This window comes from Sphaeramia orbicularis, chromosome 16, assembly GCF_902148855.1.
Source record: "Sphaeramia orbicularis chromosome 16, fSphaOr1.1, whole genome shotgun sequence".
Lineage (NCBI taxonomy): Eukaryota > Metazoa > Chordata > Actinopteri > Kurtiformes > Apogonidae > Sphaeramia > Sphaeramia orbicularis.
The window spans coordinates 47071223-47099151 of NC_043972.1; the positions used below are offsets into that span (position 1 = coordinate 47071223).

The 27929-nt window shown below is 36.2% G+C and overlaps 2 protein-coding genes across 3 annotated transcripts in view; both read left to right on the plus strand.

Moving 5' to 3' along the window:
- The window catches only part of LOC115435634 (zinc finger protein 239-like), a 695125-nt gene that overhangs the window by 423860 nt on the left and 243336 nt on the right, over positions 1 to 27929 (plus strand). The window lies entirely within an intron of this gene.
- On the plus strand, positions 33 to 27314 carry slc6a20 (solute carrier family 6 member 20). 2 transcript variants are annotated; one of them, XR_003937714.1, is made up of 12 exons: positions 123 to 249; positions 9549 to 9689; positions 10133 to 10224; positions 10313 to 10540; positions 11812 to 11922; positions 12132 to 12373; positions 15640 to 15796; positions 17771 to 17972; positions 19831 to 19990; positions 20267 to 20432; positions 25884 to 26367; positions 26402 to 27314. XR_003937714.1 is itself a non-coding variant. In XM_030158142.1 (11 exons), exons 1-11 carry the CDS (start codon positions 123 to 125, stop codon positions 26049 to 26051), a joined length of 1794 nt encoding a protein of 597 aa, XP_030014002.1. In that variant the 5' UTR covers positions 33 to 122; the 3' UTR covers positions 26052 to 27314. The 2 variants fall into 2 exon arrangements, 1 of the variants encoding a protein (XP_030014002.1); XM_030158142.1 differs by having other exon boundaries at positions 33 to 249; positions 25884 to 27314.

The following is a 27929-nucleotide window of genomic DNA, read 5'->3' on the forward strand; positions in this document are numbered from 1 at the left end:
ACGGAGCGGAGCCTCATCCACACACACACACACATACACACATACACACATCACACACACACAGGGATCTGAGTCTGAGAGATTCAAGCCGCGGAACCGAACCCGTTTCCAGGACCAGGACCATGGATAAAGGTGGATCCAGACCGAACTGGGACAGCCCCATGCAGTTTGTGCTGGCATGTGTATCATATGCAGTCGGACTGGGAAACGTGTGGCGCTTTCCATACCTCTGTCAAATGCACGGAGGAGGTAAGTCTCCCATTTCCAGCCAGTGAAGCACTTACATAATATGTGGCAATAACAAAGCAGGTGGATTTTTTTTTTTTTTTTTTTTTTTTTTCTTTTCTTTTTTTGCGTGGCGTGGATCATGCGGTGCGAGTACAGGGAGGTGATCCACGCACACAAAGTCTAATTAACATGCGATCACTTTCCATAAAGCTGTTTGAGCCACATGCACTTGAAGTGAAAAAGCTCACTTTACATTCACTTCATTGTTAATATGAGGAGATGCGTTCAAATGCATCAGGTACAAATGGTTGATCATCAAGTGCATTTAAATGAAATTCCGAATAATGATGTTTTCGGAAATGTGTGTAATTAAAAGGCAGATCATCTGTATTGAACTCGTAAAAAATGGATAATAGATAAACTGAGCGCGACTGATATGGACTGTAATAGCTCATGCATGGATCATTGACGGAGTAACTAAAATGAACTGAGTAACTGAAATAAATATTTAACAGGAAAGCATTGAATTAAAGGGAAATTAAGTGATACTGTCTGGAATGGTGTAAACAGAAGGTTTCGTACATGTTATCGACCATTTGTACGTAAGATATTAAAGCAAAACAGAGACACAAACAAACAGACTAATGTAAGAATACATGATAGGATATTTTACAAACTGGTGGTATTGGCTTATGATGGTAACAGGTGGAATTGCCGACTCTGTAGAGAAAAAATAGATTAAAAAAAAATAAATAAATACAATTTCAGTTAGTATCAGCTATATTTTTGTGGTTGGTTTGATGTTGATTTATAGATTTGCAAATAAATTTTTAGTGAGATGTATTCGTTTAAATATACTTTACATTCACTTCATTGTTAATATGGGGAGATGCGTTCAAATGCATCAGGTACAAATGGTTGATCATCAAGTGCATTTAAATGAAATGCAAAATACTGATGTTCGGAAATGTGTGTAATTAAAAGGCAGATCATCTGAATTGAACTCGTAAAAATGGATAATATGTAAACTGAGGGCGACTGATATGGACTGTAATAGCTCATGCATGGATCATTGACAGAGTAACTGCAAATTGAAATAAATATTTCACAGGACAGCATTGAATTAAAGGGAAATTAAGTGATACTGTCTGGAATGGTGTAAACAGAAGGTTTAGTACATGTTATCGACCATTTCTACGTAGATATTAAAGCAAAACAGAGACACAAACAGACTAATGTAAGAATACATGATAGGATATTTTGCAAACTGGTGGTACTGGCTTACGATAGGAACAGGTGGAAGTGCTGACTGAAAGGAAAAAAATAAATAAATAAAATTACAGTTAGTATCAGCTATATTTTTGTGGTTGGTTTGATGGTGATTTATAGATTTGCTAATTAATTTTTAGTGAGATGTATTCATTTAAATATGTGTATCTTTGATTAAATGTTCAGTTCAGCAGTTTTCTACTTTTTAATAATTTCCTCTTTATGGTTAAATAAGGATATTTGGTAGATTGAATCCCTCACCTGCCAGCAGGCACCACCCACAGTATTAAACACTTGTGGCTTGTAGTGATTTCTAAGCCTTTTATTTGACATGTGCAGCTCCACTCCATGTTTCTGCAGCTGCAGATTTATGCTCTACTACAGGGGATGTCAAACATTCGGTCCGCAGGCCAAAACCGGACCGCCAAAGGTTCCAATCTGGCCTGTGGAATGAATTTGCAAAGTGCAAAAATTACACTGAAGGTATTAACAATCAAGGGTGTCAGACGTGTTTTAGTTCAGGTTCCACATGCAGACCAGTGTGATCTAGTAAAATAATAGTATAATCTATAAATAATTGACAAATACACATTTTTTCTTGATTTAATGTGGAAAAAAATAACACTACAGTATGGAAATATTTACATTTACAATCTATCCTATAACGATAAAATGTGAATAACATGAACAAATATGAACAACCTGAAATGTCTTAAGAAAAATCTGTGCAATTTCAACCATATTTTGCCTGTTACTAAATGTTTTGTGCGTTTGTAGATCCACTGTGATCTGTAACTTGCGTTAAAAATAAGCTGCGATGTAATATTGTAGAAACTGTTCTTATTTTAGTTTAAACCTCCAAAATTTTAACAATATTCTGCCTCTTACCACATGTTTGTGTAACATTGTGTGTAATGTTCATGTATAAATGATAAGGTGAGGCATAATGTTAAAAATGCACTTATTTTTCTTACAAAATCTAATTTTTTTTCAGGTTATTCACATTTTTTTGGGAAAGTTGGTGAATAATATAATGTTTTTTATTGCTCTAAAACAAAGACAAAAACTTGTCGTTATTTATAGGTTATTATGTTGTTATTTTGCTGGTCTGGCCCACTTGAGATCAAACTGGGCTGAATGTGGCCCCGGAAAAAAAAGAGTTTGACACCCCTGCTCTACTAGATAGGACAGTTGTTTCTGTGAAACCTTGATACAGATATGCAGCAGCAGCCTGTAGATTTTAAACAAGGCACATGGACCTAAAATCCTGTGGAGAACACTACAGTATCATCATTTCTTGAGTCTTTAAACTCTGTCTTAAGTCCAAAGATCTCTGTTTTCATCCTCTAAAATGTCAGTACTTTGTAGTTTCTCTGTGACAGCAAACTGAATATGTTTGAGTTTTGGATCAAAGACATCCCCCTGAGCTTTGGAATTGATTGTTAATCAGTCATCATCATTTTCACATCTGACATTTATACATACATACATTAAAAATACTCAAATACTCAACAGATTAAGAAATATGAACAAATTATTAGTGGCAGCACTAATAGAGATGTACAAATGAACCGATTATGAAACAGTGCTCGTCTGCTGCAAAAGGAGACGTTGTCACAGATCATGGAAATTAGAAATACAACCCTGTTTGTACCTTCTAACTGAATTGTGTTCTAAAGTTTTAACCTAAGGCATGTGAATTATTGAGAATAAATATATAAAATAGAATAAAGTGTTTAATATTAAATGAATTCTGAATACTCAAGCTCTTAAAGTATTTAATAAGAAACAGACACTAATAACTACAATAGTAGTGGTGAAACGACTACGTCACAAATAGCTGCGTCACATTTGTGTCAGTTTATAGTGGTAGTGTGTTATATATATTCATATGTGTTCATGTAGTTCACATCAGTTTTATTTCACACCCAAAGAGATGCATTTATTTTAATTGAACATATAATAACTGAGATGAGTTCATGTAACACATTGGGTATTTTCCATTCATAATAACATGAGTCATATACATGAGTCATGTATATGGACTCTTCTGTTGGTACTTTTCCAAATAAATTCTTATCAGATTACATCTGTTATCAAAGAACCATCTGAAACTGGAAATAAAGCAATTGTAGGTTGTAAAAGTCTAAAAGTAAGGGAACACACTGCATACAATAAATATAGGCATAAAAGCTAAAAATACTGAATGAATAAAAATAAAAATGAAAAAATATTGACGTATAAAAACACACTTTATTTGAAATCTACCCTGCACACTCCATGCTCTAGCATTTAAACAGTGCAATATTTTAATTTTCAGCATCAGAGATTAAACACAGAAAATCATTCCATTTATTCTTTTTACTTATGATTCAGGGGCTTGAAATTTCTCATTTTACATTCCAGCACAGTAAAACCGTTACCATGTCACTATGAGTAAATCAGAGGATCAGAGCTCACTGTAATAAGGGCAGCATCATCGATTCAAGCACTAATGAGAGTGGACACTTTAATAGGTGAACTCTGGTTGGGCTACTGAACGACCGCTACGGAGCACAAAAACATACGTGACATGTTGGAGGTAGCCTGGCTCTGTGTGATATTTATACTAACATTAACAAAGAAATAAACTGCCCCTAATGTTACCGCTTTACAAAGACACCATCTGACATGTTGATGACACATGATTGTCTTTTATGGCCCCGTGCATAGATCATGCATAATGAAGGGCTTGGCCGCTATGGCAAACACATGGGTGCTGTCCTCCTACGTGGGCTCTGAGTGACAGCTCTGTTTTACTTGTAGATGAAGCAACTTTTACAAGCCAAGAAAATTACTGGAAAAAAACGTGAAGTAACATCTAGGTTTGTATGATTGTGGCTCAGTGGACTGCATCTCTGGTCTCGGGTAATACACATTAAAAACACCTAAACATTCAATACCTCAGCATATTTCACATCACTCTTAAAGAGGAATATATACAGGGTGGGGAAGCAAAATTTACAATATTTTGAGGCGGGGATTGAAAGACAGTGTATGACCAATTAGTTTATTGAAAGTCATGAGAATTTATTTGCCACAAGAAAATTTACATCATAGAAAATGTTTTTATTCTATGTGTCCTCCTTCTTTTTTAATAACTGCCTTCACACGCTTCCTGAAACTTGCGCAAGTGTTCCTCAAATATTCGGGTGACAACTTCTCCCATTCTTCTTTAATAGTATCTTCCAGACTTTCTCGTAATAGTTTTGCTCATAGTCATTCTCTTCTTTACATTATAAACAGTCTTTATGGACACTCCAACTATTTTTGAAATCTCCTTTGGTGTGACGAGTGCATTCAGCAAATCACACACTCTTTGACGTTTGCTTTCCTTATTACTTATATGGGCAAAAGTTTCTGAAAAGGTATGGATAATAGTGTTAGGAATGATTATGACATCAGTATATGTTTGGTTTCAAAACAATTGACGTAGTGCCTGCTGAGAAAAAACAACTAAATGTTCATTGTAAATTTTGCTTCCCCACCCTGTAAAAGTATTAAAAGATGTGAAAATCAAAACAAGTCTGGTCACGCTGAAGCTGCAGAAACATACTCTGATAACGCCACCGCAGTGACATTCACAGGTTTTTGTTTACATACAGTATTTTCAGTCTGGTGCTTTTTATGTCAAACTGCAGCTCTCTGGATTTGGAAAAGTGTCTTTGAAATCATAAATGTAAATGGTGGCATCATTCAAAGGAGATTAAAAATTACTTGTCTTTTGCCAAGGACTTAAAAGGCATTTTTTTCATGAAAAGTCCCACTGGACACAAACAGAAGAAGCAGGACTCAGGTCTCTATTGGATATGTTCTGTTAGGTAGACTGTGTTTATGCATTAACCCATAAAGACTCAAACATCCACTGGTGACCAAAAGCATCTACTGATCTACATTTTTAAGACCTGTTGATCCACTAACCCTAGCATTACATGTAAATAATTGGTGTAAAATACAGATTGTCATCTTTTCATGGTCATCAGATACGACCCATTTGGACATTCAGAGGCTCCGTAGTTACCGTGGAAACACCGTCATGTTATACAACATTGATTCACCAGTAAAACCCATGGAGTTGGATCAATGACAGTGGATGGACACAGTTGTTTTTAAGTTGGGTTTTTTATTTCTTTGCTGGAAAAAGTGGCTTTTTCTACAGTTTTCTCTGTTTTGATGAAATAACCTTTGAATTTGTTATGAGTTTTCATGAACATCTAAATTAAATATAGGAAATCAAATACAGGAAATACATGATTTACAGGGAAAAATGCAAAATGCAGTGGAAAATACCATAATAAATCCATCCATCATCCATCCATTCCTTATGGATTATTCCTCATGAGGGTCAGATGGTTCCAGAGCCTATTACCTACCTATCGATGAAGGCGGATACACCCTGGACATGTTAACATTACACTGGTCTACAATTTTTACCTCCGCCAAGGAGGTTATGTTTTTGCCAGGGTTTGTTTGTCTGTGTTTGTTTGTCTGTCCGTAAGTGTGCAACATAACTCAAAAAGTTATGGACAGATTTTGATGAAATTTTCAGGGTTTGTTGGAAATGGGATAAGGAAGAAATGATTAACTTTTGGGGGTGATCCGGAAGAAATCCTGGATTCTGGATCACTTTGAAATTTTCGTTAACATTGTGGTAAATGGGGCCAAAATTTTCATTTCCCAATATCTCGCTTATTTATTGACCAAAACTCATGAAATTTAACTCAGGAATTGACAATGGGGTCCTCTATCACATTTCAAAGGCTGATCCGGATCTGATCCAGAAGGCGGATTTTATCTCAATTTATATAAAAAATGGGGGTGCCCTTACTTTTTGGCCTACTGTGCCTTTAATTTGGATAAAAATTTCAGGAAATGTTGATACTGGCACAAGGAACAAATGATTAAATTTTGGTGGTGATCGGGGGTGGGGGGGCCCACGGGGGGGCCCACTGATCAGCCTTGGCGGAGGTCTGCGCTCTCCGAGTGCTTCTAGTTTAGAAATGATTTGCTTCAGAGATTAAATGTGCTAAATGTTACGGATTTTAATAAGATTAATTGGAAAATAAATGACAAAAGTGCCGGTTTGCTGATGTTTTCAAGGTTTATGATTAAGTGTTATTACACATATATATTGGTTTATGTACATTTATATAATAGTTTTATAAATCTTCCACTAAATAGAACCTGTAAAGTGAATGTATTGTAATGTGCAGACAATGTTTTGAAGTAGATCTTGTAGCTCTGAGACAAATATTCCTTTTGAGTCAAACCCATTCTCTCGTTAATTCTTGACTTTCACATCTTGACCCAAGGCTGTATCTTGGAAAGTTCAGCCAACCAGCATTTTTGACTTGATTTTTCTTTATCAGTGACTCTCATGTGGTAAAATTTCATTACTTTTATTCTGGAAGCATTTTCCTTGTAGACCAGTGTTATCAACTAGTAGAAATTAAACTATGGTGTCTAACAGTGTTTTCACTAACTTAGCATTAGCTTAGCAAGTTTCACCCTTTCTTTTCACCAACTCCACTCTGATCTCTCTTATCAATACAACATTTCAGGTGAATGTTATATGCACTTGACTATTGAATTGATTATTGACTATTGTTGATTTCCTAGGGGATTACAATTGACTGAAAATCTTGGCAAGCCAGCAAGGAGGGTTAATAAGTGACTGAGTTGTTAATGATACTTTCCGATTTACAATATAAATATCAGAGTTGGCACATTTCTGAGGAGCTGGGGTAATATAAGGTTGATATATTTCCCTGTGGCCTTGAGTTTTCCAAACTCTCATCACAGATTGAAACTTCAGAGCAGCGTCTGGTGCATTAACCTGAGGAAAAAAAGTGGTAGTTGTAGAGTTAGATATCAGCTAGGTGAGTTGAAGTGGCCTCTGCAGATAAAGCGGTGCAGCTTCAGAAGCTCCAGTCAGTGAGCTGGAGATTTACCTTTAGACAGACTGCGAAGATCCAGAGGTTAGTCAACACATTGAGAGTTTAATGAGTGTTTACTTGTGACGTTGGTGCTCCTGCTACAGTAGTTTATGTGACTTAGCTGAGGGATGCTCCTCTAGTGAAGATCCAATAATTTTGTAATAAAACTTCCAGTATGTAGACATTGTGGGGTATTAGGATCTATGTGAGGAAAAGCAGTAAAATTAATTATGTTTTCATTAGTATATAATCACTCAAAAGGTGAGGATATTCACTTGGTTGCGATTTCCAGCTTCACCACTGGATGCCACCAAATATCACAGCCTGAGCCTTGAAAGTAAAAACATCATAAATTGCTGTGAAGGACAACCTTAACATAGTTACATCTTAATACAGTGTTACATTGGGACTTAAAACAACACCATGGATGTTTTGCTCACAGGGTCCCCCTAAAGTCAAGAAACGGTATTGTCTGTAACAGCTGTCATAAAATCTGTATCTCAGTAATACTCACACATTTGTTGATAAGCCATTGATGCTGGCAAACTTCCTGAGGCAAGACCATTAATGTTCAACCATGTCTTCAGGCCAAGTAAAGTAGCCTCACAGCATTTTACACAAACATTATTGTAAAAACGACAAATGAACAGATCTATGTAACAGCCTAGAACTGATTGCTCATTGTGGGAATGGATAACACGTAAACGGAAAGTTATGATTTCAATAACACGACCTGAAACATAAGCTTAAATGCAGAAGATTTTATAAAAGAATTTATCCTTCCTAGTCCAACAGTAACACCACCAGGTCCCCATCGGTGGGGCATCCCTGCTCCTCTTTCAGCTCATGCCAGTGAGTGAAAGCTGGGCCAATATTCACCCTAGTCCGGCCTCTTATTTTATCACTCTCACACTTCCTTTTCTTTGCCTCTTCGGACAACACCCTCACCCTCTTTGCTTTCCTCACTGCTTCAGCCATGACCGTTAGCCTGTTTGTAGCTTTCCTTCACTCGTAATTTCATTTACCTGCCTCGTCTTTTGAGGGTGGAGGAGGGATGTGATGTATGCTGTTAAACAGTGGTTCTCAAACTTTTTACAGCGGAGTACCCCCTGAAATATATTTTTTAGCCAAGTACCCCCAACTCTTGTTTCAGCATTTTAGATAGAAAAAATTAGGTAAACTTTGTTGCTGTGCCAAAGGTGTCTGCTTTTATTTTCAAAACTGTAAATAAACAACATATATTTAACTTTAATATATTTGAAATAACAAATCTTCATGAGAAATTTTTTTGTGCAAAATATAAACTGAAAAGTGCCCTCTTTCACTGATAAGAAAAACCAGTAGAATGGTCATTAATTAATAAATTATCCTTTTATCAACAAAAAATTATTACTTAATTACTCAAATAAACTCATCCTGAATAATATAAAATAGAAATGTTTTTAAAATGTTACCAAAGCTTAAACAACAATAATATAAAAATAAAAATATTAAAATGAAATGAAATACAGTCAGGAGTATCAGTTTCATTAAATGAATGAATTTGTTGTGTTTTATATTCCAGCATTAATTCTCATTATTTATCATGTATTCAGTACATAATGACTTATTTAATGTAGTTTTTTAAACAAATGTCAAGCACCCCTGGGGTATCGCGTACCCCTATATGAGAAAGACTGCCATAAAACAATCAAATTTTGTAGTTCTTTTCTGTGTAGGGGTTACAACCTGAAACCAGAAGTTCCGTAATGCCAGTGCAGACGATACAGACGCTCTGGAGTGATGATGAAAGTCTAATTGAACCTATTTTGAGTTGTTGTACCACCAAAATGACCTTGAAAACACAGTTTGAAGGCAGAAAAACTCTGTAGTGTTGCTTTAACACTTGTACATTCCATGTCAGTGTTTTATATGCTCAGCCTATTAAAGGATTGATTATTTACAAAAATGATCCATGAAATGTGCTTAATAAGTCGTTCATTTACCATGAACTACACAGTGAACTGACAATTTAATGAGATGGAAAATGATTATGAACTGTTGTCCAAAGTTAACCCTCTCATCTTTCTTCCTCAGGGGGGTTTATGATTCCATACCTCTTCATGCTGCTAGTGGAGGGCGTGCCTTTATTCTGCCTGGAGCTTGCCATTGGTCAGAAGATGCGTTTAGGTAGTATCGGAGCATGGACCGCCATCAGCCCTTATCTGGGAGGAGTTGGTAAGCACAAACTGGAATACAGGTGTCTGCTGCTGCCTGTATACTGTACTATGAGAGAAATGCAGCTTCACACTTTGCATCATTGTTATTTAGGTCCCAGGGTTTTGCTACATAGGCTATTATTGCTGTCAAGGGAAAACTTCTTTTGTCCAAAATAGTTATTTTTCAGAAAACTGGAAAAACGGAATATATTTTAAATAAATGAATGGAGTGAAGAGATGTAGTCACAAGCAGTTTTCCACACTTTTCATTGGTTAAATATTTCTAAAACCCTCAGGCCAATGTGAAGACTGACCAATAGAATCATTTTATGACCAAAAAAAAGACCAAAAGTGGACTTACAAGTTTTCCACCCAACAGCGACGATATGAAGTTGCATGTACATACAAAAGCGCTTTGTGATTTTTAATATTCTGTTTTATCTCCTCTTTCTTTGATTGTAGGTCTTGCTAGTGTTATGGCGTCCCTCTATTTGTGTCTCTATTACAATATCATCAATGGGTGGAGTTTCTGGTACCTGTTTCATTCATTTCAAGTGAGCCTTTAACCATCAAACTACTGTCATTTTATCCATAGTGTGTTGAATTAGTTGGCTAACTTGCCTTTACTGTACTCTTTTCCAGTCCGAGTTGCCGTGGGCGGAGTGTCCCCTCAATGCCAACCTAACAGGACCTTTAGAGGAGTGTGAAAAGGCGACAGCTACTCAGTACTTCTTCTACAGGGAGACACTGAACATCTCTTCGTCCATTGAGGAGAATGGAGGTGTCCATACGGGGCAGGCGCTGTGCCTCCTGCTAGCCTGGATCGTGACGTATCTGTTTATTGTTCGAGGGGTTAAGTCAACTGGAAAGGTAACATTCCACGTACACTGTGTCGTAAATCCTGCACTTACAAATTTGAAAGAATGAATTACCTATTATTTCTTATATTCCAATTTATTATATTATTATATTCATAAAAATGGTACACGTCCTCTGTCAACATTATGTTGTGTAACTTACACATCAAAAGAAAACCACAGCATGTTTCAGAAAGTGGGGGAAGGAAACACAGAGTCTTTATGGTTCATTATGTTAAATTAGTTCATGCCAGAACATCAGCACATGGCACAGATACCAAAATATACTTAGCATCAGCACATACGTGTGCAAATGTTACATACTGAGCCTTTAACATACTCTGTGAAGCGAAACTGCTCAACAGATGCAGGTGCAAGGTAATGAACCAGTGAGGGGAAAACATCTGTCTCATTGACTCTAGCACGAACCAAGGACATATTAAATCAGACGGCAGCGCTACTTCTTTTACCTCTCATGTCGGACTGAGTGGATACTACTAGTGACTGTAGATAATTCTGCTGTACTTCTTCACACTCTGATGGTAACTGTAGGCCATGTTTGGTTGTTCTAAAGTAGAAATTTTACAAATCGTCAGCCTCATAGCATAATTGCCTAACTCATATACAAATGGACAAAAGTATTGGGACATATTGGATTCAGGTGTTTGTTTTCCAACAGGATCTGGGATACAAAACAATAATGACAAATGTCATAACATAGTTTTAAATTGTTATAAATATCATTGCAGTGGTTGGTTTAGTTTGAATTGGTATGTTTGATTCCAAAATGCCTCAGTTTTTGGTTTTTACTCAATTTCTCTCAACATTGATTTTGTTTTTTCATCCATGACTGTTTTTAAATGTTGTACCTTTAAATTCCCAAAATATTTTTCATGCTCTGACTATAAATAATAATTTTCTACCACAACTAACCATCTACTTTCGTCCTATCTCGCTTAGAAAAATCTCCCATTAAACTTTAAGGAAATATTGATGTTGATGGACAAAAATATTGGGACACATCATGTCTACAGCTGTAAGATGTCCTGTTCATGCTGATTTGACATATAAACATGAATATTAATAATCAATATGATATTTATCACAATATAAAACTATATTATGACATTTGTCATTATTTTTTTTGTATCCTAAACCCCTGTTAGAAAAGAAACACCTGAATCCACCGTGTCCCAATACTTTTGTCCATTTGTGTATGAGTAACGAAATATAGGTAAATGTGGTGATAACAACTTTGGCATTGTTATGTGTCTTCCCCTGTAGGTGGTGTATTTCACAGCCACGTTCCCATATGTGGTTCTTATTATCTACTTGATCCGGGGAGTCACTCTTCATGGTGCTATCAATGGTGTCAAATACATGTTCACACCCAAGGTAGGGTTGTGTTCACTTATATGAGCTTATACACACGTATGTTTTACCCTGAAAACTGTAGTGTACATGAGACGAACAGCTAGAAGTCTGTGCATATCTGGAAAACACAAATGTATCACTTTCAAACCTAATGCTTGTGCTAATGTTTGCCCTTTGGATATGTGTGTTTGTCTGCACTTGTATATGCATGTGCACTTGTCTGCTTTTAGATGGAACAGCTTGCCAACCCTACTACATGGATCAATGCGGCCACTCAGATCTTTTTCTCTCTGGGTTTGGGTTTTGGGTCACTCATAGCTTTCGCCAGCTACAACGAGTACAACAACAACTTTGAGCGTCAGGCCGTCATTGTTTCCTTCATCAACAGTGGAACATCCATCTTTGCCAGCATCGTTACCTTTGCCATCTATGGGTTCAAGGCCACGGTCAACTATGAGAACTGCCTGGAAAGGTGGGAATAACACCTGGGCGGTCTGGCCCAACGATCATATGACATTTTTTTTATGTATATTCAAGATCAACAATCTGAATCACAATTTTCTCACCTCTTATAAAATGCATCTGAGTTATAGCCAAATACATAAGCTTTCTAGTTTTCTTTAGTTTCTGGCTTGGGCTGTGTGTGTTGGTTTTTGTTTGTTGGTTGGTTTTTTGTTTTATATGACTAGAAACTGCCTCTTTGTATGACTTTGGACCAACATTAAAATACTGACAGTATCTCACTGAAGTGCACACTAATTGACAGCTGCAGTGTTTTCAATAATTGCCTTAACTGTGCATTTTAATTGGTCCTGCTAGAGTTCTCTAATGAATCAAAAAATGTTTTCACGCTTGTATAAGCCTACAGCATTTGTGTAAATCAGACTCACTGCACATGGGGGTTCAGAAGACCTGCAGCTGGCAGATTTATGACAGCCCTATGTCATTATTCCATCAGTAGCAACAAAACAACACATTACACAAACACTGCAGATTAATGCAAACTAAACCTGAACACTTGAGTAGATATACACAAAATTATCATTATAAATGTCAAATGATAATGATATTTAATGGTAAATAAATGAATAACCTCAATGACATCACTGCTACAAACACATATGTCAGTGCAACATTCATAAAATAGCATACTTATACTGATAAACAGTTGAATATGCATATTAGCTGAGTAGAAACGTATTGGAAGTATTGTTATTTCTATATTCTGTTAATCACATGATCTATATTTATCTATATATCTGAAAAGATCATAAGCCAAATTGATCACAGATCGTGATTCTGAGATTGCCTGGCCCTAGTGGGAAATTGTTTGTGGAGCTTTGTGTCTGAGAATACCAAATCTGGGGCCATTTTTTATCATATGTATGAATCTATGATAATGAGTCTTATCATATTATAGTTATATCATAAATGTGTATAAAAAACTTACAGTGGTGAATTTGACTAGTCCAAATGGGTAATTATAAGAACTGAACCTTATTTTTTTTACTAAGAACCTTTGACAGTGGGTTTATTGTACACTGCAAAAATCTAAATCTTACCAAGTGTATTTTTCTCATTTCTAGTGAAAATATCTCATCACACTTAAAATAAGACGTAATCACCCAAAGAGTAACTTTTCAGTGAGATATAAGAACTTATTTTTAGACAATAGATCTTGAAAATCTTATTTCAAGAAATCTTACCAAGATAATTTTCACTTGTTCCATTGGCAGGTTTTTTTGGGTTTTTTTTTTTAACTTAATTCAAGATTTTTTTCCTTGATTCCAGCAAAACAATCTGCCAATGGAACAAGTGAAAATTATCTTGGTACACTTGGTAAGATTTAGATTTTTTTCCAGTGTAGACACAGTGTTTCAGTATGTTGTGGTAAATGAGAGTGACTCAGTATCACAGATGTCACAGGTTTTCCCACACAGCTGTTCATAGCTACAGCTCAACCCTAATGTGTTGAAAATGCTAATTTATGCATGTTTCCATAGGCTTCCATTCCACATTTAGATTCTCAGAGTTACCTCATCATTGCCATCCTTATCCTCATCATGGTTTAAACTGTCAGTTATGTTTTGTTCTATGCAATGACTTAAACCTTGAGTTGTTGTTGTTGTCTGAGGAGCTGATAGATGTATTAGATGGATTTTAGGATTGAAGCTGGCTTTAACTTTTGACCCCAGAAACCAAAATAACATAGTTTCAAACTGTGTCACAGTTTTTCAAAGCATTTGTTTATAAATTATTTCTGCCGCTTGTGACAGTGCTTTGTTGCTGTTTCCATCTATTACATCATTTCTATCTGTTTCTTGTATTAATTTGCTGAACAATGCATTGAATCTGTTTTCATTGTATTTCTTTACCTATTATCCATACACCAACGTCTTCACCTCTCCAAGTGTAGCAACTTTAATGTTTACAATTTTTCACATTTTTGTTTTTTTGCCGTAATGTTTCCAAGCTTAAATTGAAAACATGAAAAAAAATTGGATTGAAGCGCACCTGTTGTGACATTAATGTTTGCCATTAGCCTGATAGTCAGTGTCTGCAGCCTTCCTCAACTGTTTATTAATCTATAGGAACCTTCGAAGTGGCCTCTCACAGACTCTCTGACACTTCTTCTGCCTTATCTCCTCATGGGGGCATCACATTATCAGCCCACTTATCATGGGCAGCTTCATCTACAGATGCTTTCCCATATGTGTAGTTATCATTTTGCACTGAGTCAAAATGATTTCAGTCCTCCAACTTTATTTTATATGTTATGAACACTGTATATGGACTACTTGGTAACACTATAAGAACATTATTTAAACAGAACTTATGTAGGAATGATTCTGTCCCCAGCTTATGGACTATATATGGTTTTCCACTGTTAGTTAATTAGTGTAGTTTTATTTCGACCACATAGAATCATCAGATTACAAAGAACCATAACGTGGTCAAACAAAATTTTTCGGCACTCAAAAAGGAGTGGGAAGAAGTATACTTTATAGACTCACACTGCTTTTAACAAACTGATAAATTAATTCTGCTTCCTTTGCTTTAACACACTTTTTTTTTATATATATATATTTTTACAATAACAAAAAGCATCCATACAAACCATTCACATACATTTTTTTAGTCACCTCACACACAACCAGTCTTGCATAATCAACCTTTTTGATTATAAACTATAATATTTAGATGCACTTTCATTATTTACTACAAATACAATCATTAATAAATGTGATAATATCCCCTAATCATGATAGTCTGTATTAATTAATTAATTACAAATAGGCAATACAGAATAAAATGTTATTTTATGCATTCTTCTATAACTAGATTTTCACTTACTCAGATAATGTTCACCATTTTGTTATTATACTGGATTTATACATCCTTTTAAAAGCACAAATTGAGGAAGATATTTTAAAGTTTTGGTCCAGATTATTCCACAGATGTACTCCTCTAACAGGCTCATTTTTTTTCTTACTCTCATCATAATAAATTCAGTGTTGCAAGTACAATTAGCAGAACAATTAAAACATTAAATATTAAGTTTCTTGAAATGCTCATGTTTAGTATGAGAACAGCTGGGCTTGTATTTAAATGCCTGTTCCATGACATGAGAAATCCCATTATGGACATTATGGGTGTGTGTGTCATAAAGTTGTAGTAGAAATATAAAAGAGATAAACTTAATTATTTATTGTTTTGTTTTTTTTCTTTCTTCAACAGGGTGCGCTTACTGCTGCTAAATGCATTTAATTTAGCAGAAGATACTATCAACATGGATAATATCTTTGAATGGATGGAGAGGCTGAATCAAACACATCCACAACAGTTTGCTGAACTGGACCTGGGCAATTGTGACCTGACACAAGAACTAGACAAGGTTCATTCTTTACTATTACATGACCATCTATTATTCACCTAACACAAGTCAGTTTGGTTTCCCACAGGTTTTAGTGTAAAGGCGCAGCGCTACCTATGTGTCAGTTCCCATATGAATTTTTCTTCCCATTTAACTTTTCTTAACTGATGTATCACCATTTATTCTAATATTAAGCAATGTATTTTGCATTTTTAAGTATAAATCATGTATTTTCCTATTGTTAATTCACTGATCATGTAGATATCCATAAAAGCTCAGATTAAAGTTGAGGGTTATTATATCAAAGACAGAGAAAACTAAAGAAAAAGTGACTTTTTCAGTAAAATATATCATTAACTGAACATAAACCCAGTGTTTCCATCCACTGTCATTGATCCAACTCTATGGGTTTTACTGGTGAATCAATGTTGTAGAAGATGATGGTGTTTCCACGTTCACTACAGAACCTCTGAGCGTCCAAATGGGTCATATCTGATGACCATGAAAAGACCAATTATTTACATGTATTAATAGGATTAGTGGATCAACAGGGATAAAGACTTCAGATCAGTAGGTGGTTTTGGTCACCAGTGGATGTTTGTGTATTTATGGGTTAAGTAGCCCGATTCATTAATTACCATGAAAATTGTCTTTCCGTTTGCAGTATGTCCACTCTGTGTACCAATCTGGAGTTTTTTTTTTTTTTGGGGGGGGGGGGGGTTATCACACAGGACAATTCAGATATCAGATGTTGTATAAATTGCCATTTGATGATAAATGTTTTGAGAATAATAATAATAACACCCTTAACATGACTGATTCTTGATGGCCATGAAGAAATTCACTTTTTATATCAGCTCAATTAAAATAAAGAAAAAAGATCAAACAAAAACCAGAATTAAATAACAAGGCATCATTAGTCCATGAATCATCAGCTCTGATGGCAGTGGGCATGAAGGAGGTATTAACACCTCTCAGATCTGCATTTTAATGAGGTTCATCTCCCACCATGCATTAACAAGCCTCTAGTTGGGGGAAAAAAAGAAGAATATCCCAGAAGATTCGGTCTATGGACAGTTACAGATACAGATTACTGCCTGATGTGTTGATGTGAGCTACATCAACCCATAAAATAACTATGCTTTTGTTTTTGGTGAGTGGAGTTTCTGTAAAAAAAAATATAGTACATCATCAGCAAACAGCATCATCTTTGATTTTGAATTGGTGCTTTTAACCCATAAAGACCCAAACAGCCACTGGCAACCAAAATCATCTACTGATGTAACTGTTTAATACCTGTTAATCCACTAATCCTATCAATACATGTAAGTAATTGTTGTGAAATGCAGTTTGTCATCTTTTCATGGTCATCAGATATGATCCATTTGACCGTTCAGAGGCTCCGTAGTTACCGTGGAAACACCGTCATGTTATACAACATTGATTCACCAGTAAAACCCATAGAGTTGGATCAATGACAGTGGATGGACACAGTTGTTTTTAAGTTGAGTTTTTAATATCTTTGCTGCAAAAGTTGTATTTTATTCAGTTTTCTCAGTGTTTTTGATTTAATAACCTTTGAGTTTACGCTGATGTTTTATGAACATCTACATGATCAGTGAATTGAATATAGGAAAATACATGATTTTCACTGAAAAAATGCAAAATACAGAGGATAATATTATAATAAATGGTGATAAATCACTTCAGAAAGATTAAATCTACAGAAAAATGCATTTGGGAACTGACACAAAAGTACCACTGGGTCTTTATGGGTTAATGTTGGTCTTTTCACAACTGCTGCTACTGCTCATAACTCAGTGAACATGGTGAAGATAGAGGAGAGAGGGGGGGTGTTTGTCTGGTTGTGTTGTTTAAACTGAATTTTATCAATCTCAGATCAACACCTGAGGGTTTCTGTTTTCTATCCCAGCCAAACCTAAAATGAAAAACTCTTCTCTTTGTGAATGCTTGTTTTTGTGCCCTGTGTTTCAGGCAGTAGAAGGGCCCGGTCTGGCCTTCATCGTTTACAGCGAGGCCATAAAGAACATGCCGCTGTCTCAGCTGTGGTCAGTGTTGTACTTTTTCATGCTGCTGCTTCTGGGAATGGGCAGCATGTTGGGAAACATCACAGCCATCACCACTCCACTCCGAGACTTCAAGATCTTCTCCTCCGTAAGCGTTGAGGTATTGAATGGTAAGTTCCAGGACAATGTGGATTCAAAGTGGACTGTGTTCCCCTATAACTTTCATCCTTACAGTGACTATGATGGAATTACTAAGTGATCCTTAAACAAATATCAAACCAGAAAAAATTAAAACAGAAGAAGGCTGTATGTGGCCACTTTTGTCTCAATGACATTTCCCCAGAAAAAAAAAAAAGCAGTTTACTCACAAAGCATGAATGAAAGAAGCATCAAGTATTAAATTTCAAGCATATGTTATCGTAGGGCAGGAGTGTCAAACATAGGCCAAAACCAGCCCCCCAAAGGCTACAGTCCAGCCCATGGAATATATTTGTGCAAAGATGTTCAAATCATTTTAGATCAGGTTCCACACACAGACCAATATGATCTGAGGTGGATCAGATCAGTAAAATATGATCATAATAATCAATAGATTATGACAATGACATTTTTTTTCTCTTTTTAGTCTAAAAAGTTAAATGACATGAAAATGTTTACTTATGCAAACAGTACTTTCACAAAAATGTCAATAGCATGAACAAATATGAACAACATGAAATTTCTGGTTATTTTAACAGTATTCTGCTTGTTACTAAGCATTTTGTGTATTTGTAGACCCACTGTGACCTGTAAGTGTGTAAATGTATAAATGATGAACTGAGACATAATGACATGTTGAAATTGCACTTAATTTTCTTACAAAATTTCAGGTTCATGGTTGTTCATGTTATTCACATTTTTTTAAAGACAGTTTGTGGGTGTAAATATTTTCAACATATAATTGTACTTTTTTCACTGATTTCTGTTTTTTTGTTTTTTTTTTACTAGTCCGGCCCCCTTGAAATCAAATTGGACTATATGTGGCCTCTGAACTAACATGAGTTTGGCACCCATGTTGTAGCGTAATAAACCCATTTAACCCATAAAGACCCAGTGTTACTTTTATGGCAGTTCCAAAAAATTTTTTTTTCCTCTATTAAGTGATTTATCACAATTAATTATGCCATAATCCTCTGTATTTTGCATTTTTTCAGTGAATGTCAGGTATCTTCCTATATTTAACTTACTGATCATGTGGATGTTCATAAAAGCTCAGATTAAACTTGAGGATTATTAATTCAAAAACAGAGAAAACTGAAGAAAAAGTGACTTTTTCAGCAAAATATAACTTTAACTGAACATAAACCAAGCGTGTCCATCCACTGTTATTGATCCATCTCCATGGGTTTTACTGGTGAATCAATGTTGTAGAAGATGATGGTGTTTCCATGTTCACTACGGAGCCTCTGAACATCCAAATGGGTCATATCTGATGACCATGAAAAGATAATAAACTGTATTTTACAGCAATTATTTACATGTATTGACAGGATTAGTGGATCAGTAGTTATTAAACATTTTAGATCAGTAGATGGTTTTGGTCGTCAGTGACTGTTTGGGTCTTTATGGGTTAATTATCTTATCTATCCGTTACATGGTGTCAGCACAGTTTCCACATTAGCCTTTTTCTGATATGTTTTCATTAGTGTAAAGCCACTTTGTGCTTTCATTCCATCAAAATGAGCTTTTATGTCGACAGAAGCAGCAGGTTGCTTTTTTGTCCTTCAATCACCAACACTTTTAGTAACTGTAAATGACGCTACTTAAGTGGTTTATTCAGGAATTTGATTACATAACACTGTTAGATGTGCGTGGTTACTGCCCAGCACCTTAGGTAGTTTATTGATACATGTCAGATGTCAGCTCTTTGCTCAGGTGATGTGACTCCAGACTACAAGAAAAAATATATATAAAACACCAAAATGCAATGTGTAACGTAATTCAGTCCAACAATCTGTTCTAGCTCATAGTGCTGTGTGTATCTTACAGGTTTGGTGTGTTTGTTCTGTATGCTGCTCGGCCTGGGCTTCACTACCACATCAGGGAATTACTGGTTCACCATGTTCAACGACTATGGAGCAACTTTCTCCCTTCTCTTCGTCGTCCTCATTGAAGTCATAACCGTCAGTTACATCTATGGAATCAAAAGGTTTGTGTAGTTATGTTGTTGTATCCAAATGCAGAACCTGGAAATGAGCAGAAGGCGTCATTATTGTCAGATTTTGAACAGCTTCACCGGGAGATACAGTCAAGCATATAGTGTCATAATGGACACTGAAATGGCATCATTATGAGTCACTGAGGACAAAAGCCACACTTGACATCTCATCTCACCCTATATAATCTGTATTATCGTACATGTGAAAACCAACAACACCATATTTGAACAGACCATACAGAATAATCCATGGTTTGTCTCTCCTAGGTTTGAGAAAGACATAGAAGACATGATTGGTCATCGTCCCAACTGGTACTGGAAGATCATGTGGGCAGGAATCAGTCCCATTCTCCTAATAGCCCTCTTCATCTTCTACATCGCCAACTACATTATGGGAGGGACCCCCACCTACATGGCCTGGAACAAGGACTTGGTAAGACCTACTTTCTTTTCGTTCTATAACAATTATTGCATCCATACTTTTTATTTCAAGCTTGTCCAAATGGGCATTTGCGCAATCTATTCACAATTTAATCAATTCAATCTGTCCTGATAAGACAAAGGGTCTTTTCTCAGCCAACACAAGCACTTCTGACAGTGTAAAAGTTTCTGTACTTTTACACTTTGTCCACCTATATAGTGTTTTTTTTGTGCACAGCCACTCCACCACATGGTGTGAAGTCATGAAACAAACAGGTGCAAGTTTCAGATAAGGCAGATGCTCTTTCCACCCAGGTGTCTATAGCTAACACCTGAGTGCAAAGTCGTCAAAGTTTAACATCAGTGACGCGAGTCTACAAAACAACAAACAAAAGCCACTTTTACACAGAGATCCTGGAAAAAAGGTGAGATGGTGGTCCCACCTTTTTTCCACCACTGACCAATTCACAAAGTCAAGCCAAAGCAGTAACAGAGGTGAGACAGGCTGGACTTTTACACAGCGGACCTGTGTTCCAGAATCAAAGGGGTGGTGACAGTGCAGCATACAGTGTGACGTCACGTCCACGGCGGATATACCCCAAGCATAGTGGTGTGGCTAACCTCTCCAGAGTTTCACAAATGTTAGCATGGATACAGTCCGGCGCCTGAAGTGACAACAGCTCGGTGTCTCCCTAGTTCAGCATCTTTCTGGTTGCATTGATATGTTTGTTTGCTGTACACAGCCCACGCTCATTTTTAAATCTACCCGGCATGCACAATACGCACAATACGTCATGAAAACAACACCTTGGTTTGCGGAACAAGAGGTGTTCTGTTTACATAGCATTCCAGAATCATGATTCCACCTTTATCAGAGCTCTGTTACTACTTCCAGGGGCGTTACAGAGCTGCGATAAAGGTGGAACCTAATGATCCCACCATTTTGTTTACACAGATGTCGCTCTGGAATAAAGACGAAATATTCCCGCAACAGAAGTGCTGTGTAAAAGGGGCTAAAGTCTCACACACAGGGACCCTGTGTCCCAGCTCAAAGTTCAATGCGTGGCCTGTTCATCCAGCGAATCCCTGTGGCTATGGACACTTACATTACATATTACATTACATATTTTTAGTGTCTGTGCTTATATGTTTAAAGCATAAACTCCATAATAGAAGTGACTTTTGTTCAGAAGTCTCAATGTTGGTCTTTTTGATCCAGAAATGACCTAATTGGATGAGCGGATGGGGTAAGGGGAGCTCAGCTAACACTACAGATAGATTATGAAAAGACCGATAACATCTATGTTTGACATCGACAAATAATTTCACTTTATAAATGTGTTAACAGTTGTCAAGTTGTGTATGAAAACAGTAATGTCAACTTTACTAAACTGCATAAACACTAATTAACACTAGCTGCCCTAATTATAGGCTGTTACTGGATAAATGCTAACATTATCTAATGAAGCTAAGCTATGTTAATAGGGTGGGTAGGTAAATTATTAACCAAAACTACAGTAGAACTGTTTACTAGTATTATTTTTTTTACTAAACAGAATGCTGATTAGGTGAATGAACTGTCAGTCAAGGTCACCAGGGCAGATGGATGGGACTGACCCACCTACCACACCCTTCATTATGTTTAACTTTAACCCTTAATACTATGGGGTGTTTACAAAAATTGGATAGTGAAACTGTGATGTCATCCATTGGTTTTCAGGCTGCTGTTGTAAAGGCAGGAGTGTGTGTTTTGACTGTCACCATCTTGGTTTTCTAGAGTCCTAAGTGACCATATGTAGACAAAGGGGTGGAGTTATGGAAGTACAGGATGTCAAAAGCATCTCACCACTTATCAGAGAAGTGATGAGTGAGCTGACAAAAAGCTTACTGACATCGTCAATATCATCAAGCGTATGTATGGTTTTACTTGTAATGTATGAACCACAACTACAGTCGAGCTGTTGAGACAGGAAAGAATGTTTTATTCAATAAACAGAAGTCTGAAAGTTCAAACAACCATACTTGCAATAACCATGTTTTTGTCAGAAGTAGGGTATTTTAAAATGGGGGTCACTGGCACACTAACATGGCTTCATTTTTCAGGCCTGAAGGTTGTTCTGAAATAGCAGCCGTGTGGATTCTCACATAGGTGCAAATAGACACTCTGTTCATGTAATACGCTGATGTGAAAGTCCTAAAAATACTGACTCCATACAAGGACTACAAGCAGAAAATAAACATGTGAAAATGTGATGAGACGTGATGAGAGATCTGTTTATTAACACATTTGGAGACTGCCAGAAAAAAGATGACGTGAAACAGGTTAAAAAAGCACAGCAATAGTTTTGTATTCAGGAACAAAAAAACAAAAACCTTCCCCACTGTTATTCTGGATCTTAAAGTGAAATCCAGCTTAGGAGGGCAAATCCAATTCTAGGTATTACTCCAGTTTTAGTCAAGGATTCATGAATAGTTGTACAAATTTCCCATAAATGAAAGAGGGCAAAACAACAAGCAGAGTTTAAAGGTACAGTCTGCCAGATTTAGGGGGATTTAGGAGAATCTAATCACCAAAGTGGAATATATAATAATAGTTACAATAATTTCAGCCACCTCCTGCCAAATACAGAGTGGACTTCATCTTCTATTTTCTCTCTGATAACAGGTAGCATTCAGTGTTAAAGTGTATAACTGTTACCTACTATTTCTGAGTGTGGAGTAGATTTATTATCCTGAACAAAAAAAGGCCCCAGTGGACAAAATAAACACTGTAACTTTACCACTAGATCTCACATAATGCTACACACTGAGCATCTACATCAGGGGTGTCTAACATATGGCCCACAGGCCAAAACCGGCCCACCAAGGCGTCCAGTCCAGGCCCTCAGTGCAAAATTACACTGAAGACATTCACAGTCAATCAGAATCAGAATCAGAATAGCTTTGATTGTCATTTGACAGCACAGTACAATGTACAGTACATCAAATGAAATTAAGATTGATGATTAGGCACATCAAGCCGCTGCAACCTAGTTGTGCCGCCACAGAACCCTTTCTTCAAAATTTGCAGTGAAGAACAGACGATATTGCAAGCTCATACATAAGACATACAGTATACACACATTACATAAGGACACATGCTGGAACTTTTTCAATGGGTTTGGTAGGATTTGGGGGACAGGATGAAAACACAGAGTTCGAGGGCAGACAAGGTGGGAGTTGGGAGGGGGGAGTATGCGTGTGTGTTGTGTGAGTCAAGGATGTCGTACTGGTTTTAGTTCAGGGGTCATATTCAGACCAATGTGAAATAGTAGCATAATAACATAGAAATAAAAACAACTCCAAATTTTGTTCTTGGTTTAATATGAAAAAAGTAAAAATAGTTAGGAACATATTTACATTTTCAAAGTATCCTTTCACAATAAAATGTGAATAACCTGAGCAGCCTGGAATGTCTTTAAAAACAATCTTTTGTGCCTTCGTATACCCACTGTGATCTGTAAATGTATTAATAATAAGCTGAGGCTTAATATTGTTGAAACTGCACTTATATTTCTTAAGAAATCTCAGGTTGTACATAGTTGTTTAGGTTATTCACATTTTCATAATGTAATTTTACTTTTTTCACTCTAAAACAAAGAAGAAAATTTGCATTATTATTTATGGGCTACTATGTTATTATTTTCCACTTGTAGTCATATTGGGGTGAATGTAGCCCCTGAACTAATATGAGTTTGCTCTAACCCTGCTCTAACTAGACAAGAGTACACACTCTGAGCCTGTTTACATGACCATAAAAGTCCAATAACTGGGAGTAATCACACAATTGTAATAATCAGATCTGATGCATTTACATGCACTTAAGAAATGTGATAATCAAAAAACCCTGGTTTAGATGCTCCAGTCCATTATCAGATTTCTTTCGGAGTACGTACGTACATACAGGGTGGGGAAGCAAAATTTACAATATTTTGAGGCGGGGATTGAAAGACAGTGTATGACCAATTGGTTTGTTGAAAGTCATGAGAATTTATTTGCCACAAGAAAATGTACATAATAGAAAATGTTTTTATTCTATGTGTCCTCCTTCTTTCTCAATAACTGCCTTCACACGCTTCCTGAAACTTGCGCAAGTGTTCCTCAAATATTCGGGTGACAACTTCTCCCATTCTTCTTTAATAGTATCTTCCAGACTTTCTCGTAATAGTTTTGCTCATAGTCATTCTCTTCTTTACATTATAAACAGTCTTTATGGATACTCCAACTATTTTTGAAATCTTTTTTGGTGTGACGAGTGCATTCAGCAAATCACACACTCTTTGACGTTTGCTTTCCTGATTACTCATATGGGCAAAAGTTTCTGAAAAGGTATGGATAATAGTGTTAGGTATGATTATGACATCAATATATGTTTGGTTTCAAAACAATTGACGTAGTGCCTGCTGAGAAAAAACAACCAAATGTTCATTGTAAATTTTGCTTCCCCACCCTGTAGTGATGGTATGTTTGTTGTCTGTTGTTTTCTGCTCATATTTGACTACATTACTTTCGTTTTCTACTATTTTAATTGTGTTTACACATGCACAGATGTAAAAGAACAAAATAAATCAAATTTACCTGTATACATGCAGGAAGACATCTGAGTATTGTGTTAATCTGATTTCTCATAATCAGATTACTACTGTTATCTGATAAAACAGATCAGGTTATCCTGTTTACATGGTCGCTTAAAGGGGCCATATTTCTCTAAACCCACTTTTATTAGTCTTTGGTTCATTCATTTGTGTATTTGGACCCTAATAGTTCATAAAGTTTGAATTTGAACCCTCCAGGTGCTTCAGAGCTATCTTTATATTCATTCCGGTGAAAATCGAGTGGATGTCTACAACCTGTTTCGAATCGTGCTCAATTTGTTATGTTATATAACTAGTTACATTACGACATTTGCACATATAAGGTTAAGACTTCCAACGAGCATTTCTCCGAGTACGCCATAATTGTTTGTCAGCAGCAGCAGTTGTAGTCCATACTGAAAATATGTCCAAACTTTGAGCCGATTACCTAAAATGTTTAGTTGTTGGTTGAACGGGACAGAGCAGCACAGTCAATAACCTGGAGGGGATGGGGCATGAAGTGGCTGATTTGCATTTAAAGGGCCAGCGCTCAAAACAACCTTTTATGTGTCATTACTCAGAAATAGGGTTGAAGATGGACCTGTGGAGTTGAATTAATGAAGAATTCAGACCCAAGTATAGCATTTATAGTTTATGTAGACCACAGGGAAATGTTTGAAAATGCATAATTCCATTTAAAAAAAGCTAAATATCACTCCTTTAAACAATCTGACAGCTCCAGAAATCAGATAATGACCAGGGTATTAGTGTGAATATAAACAGGGTCATTGATATATGAGTGAAAAACCTTGATCTTTTCTTTACCTCATCCTCATCTGTCTGTTTTTCAGGGCACGTCAGAGGTGACTCCGTATCCTGTCTTCGGTCAGGTGTTCATCGTGCTGCTGCTGGCGTCGTCGGTCAGTTGCGTCCCCCTCACAGCTCTATACGCCTACTGCAGAAAGAGGAAACGCAGCCACCACAAGAGGCAGCCTACTGTCAGCACATTGTCCGCTTAGAGTCCAGATCATGACACCATCCAGATGTCTTCAGACTGTGTTCTCACCATCCCAGGAGCTTTGGCCACCTTTTATATCCAAACCCATAAACAGTGATATAACTTGACTCCCCATCAGCAGTCAGTTGTGTTTTATCAATTTTTCTTCTGAATTCTACTTTTTTTTTTTTTTATCATTGAAACTTTTTATATACTAATCTGACTTCTTCTATTTACAAATACATGTGTAAGTTATCTAAAAAATTGTCTTCATGCTTTAAATCCAGAAAGTCCTAAACAATACTCTTTGGAGTTGTATTGTTGAATGACTTCTTTCAGTATTAACGCCAGAACAATAAGGCTATGACAGAGGAATGTTCTGACACTATACTGGAAAAGATTCAGGTTGCTCTGATTCTACAGACTGTAAAAAAAAACTTTGATCAGTGAGTGTAGATATAGTTTGATTGATTGCTGATTGAGTGCAATACATTTGTAACATTTAATATGTTGTGCAAGTTCAGCTTTCAGTATTTTCTATAACACTAGTTTACAAAATATGAAGAATGTACTTGGAAAATGTAGTTTCAGTCATGTCTCCTTAGATGTAATGAATCTGCCATTTATTTTTCATATCATGCCCAGTGTTATAATGTTTTTAAATTTGTTGTGTCATATTCTACATTTCTTTTTATTCATTGTTAATGTGGTGAGTTGATTCAGAGTCAAGTTGTATCAAGTTTGTTTATAGAAATACCAAATCTGGAAAAACAGTCAAGCAACAGGATTACAGAAGGTTTAGCACTTCTAGCTAGCACTTGTTCTGACAGGTTTTAAATCACTGTATGTAATATCAGACAAACTTTATCCTTTAAGAAAATGAAATGATAGGATGCAGCGTAGATGACTTTGGAATTTCTTTTCTTAACATTAAGTGACTTAATCATTTTTGTACTGAGCTGTCTGGTAAGAGGATTTCTATTTGTGCTTTGTATAAGAGGGTTGTACAAATGATCTTTTTCCTACATATATAAAGTATTTTTGGTAAGTTTTTTTATTTTTATCTGTTTTAAAGGGCTTGAATCAGCTAACATGCCTTGTATCTTACAGTGGCTGATCTAATGTTCAGTGTCATGTTGTGTAAATTGTGTACATATGGTAGATGTAGGCTATGTAGGCTTCTTTCAATTATAATCATTAGAATATCCAAAATATGTGATTTTTTTATGTCGTGACAATGAGATGTTGGTTACCTCGTAAATACTGCAAAAAAATAAACTGCCATTAAAAAAAATCTGTTTGTTTTTTTACTAACAACAAATGAAACACCAACATCCTGTATGATGTGAGTATTTTTACTACATTAATAGTCTACTTTTACTACATTAATCTTGGTGGTATACAGAGGATGGGGATCATTTATTTATTAAAGAACAATATTAAAATTATTGATTGACAGTTTGGCGTAGTCTGCCCTCTGTGTTTGTGTGGTCAGTGTACAGACAGGTTACAGGAGTGTTTTCCAACCTTGGGGTCATGACCGAGACCAGGAATGAAATCTCTGGCAATTGATAAAAATCACAAAAAAAAAACTTACTAATAAAAATATAAAGTGAGTTGAGAGAGACTATAACAATACATAAAAGACATGACAAACTCTGAAGCTGAAACTGAAGCACTGTGGTACTGTTTCTGTCAAATGTTCATTGTGGTCGGTTTCAGATGCTGCAGCTCTTTCATAATTCATAGTTTGAGTTCTTGTTTGCTCAGTATTAATTGTCAGCCTTGTAAATCCAAGCTGGACTGACTGTACATATCCTGACCAAGGAAAATAAAATTCTCACTTTGTGCAGTAATCTACACCTGGCTTTTCTGCCTCCGCCAATAATAACATATATTA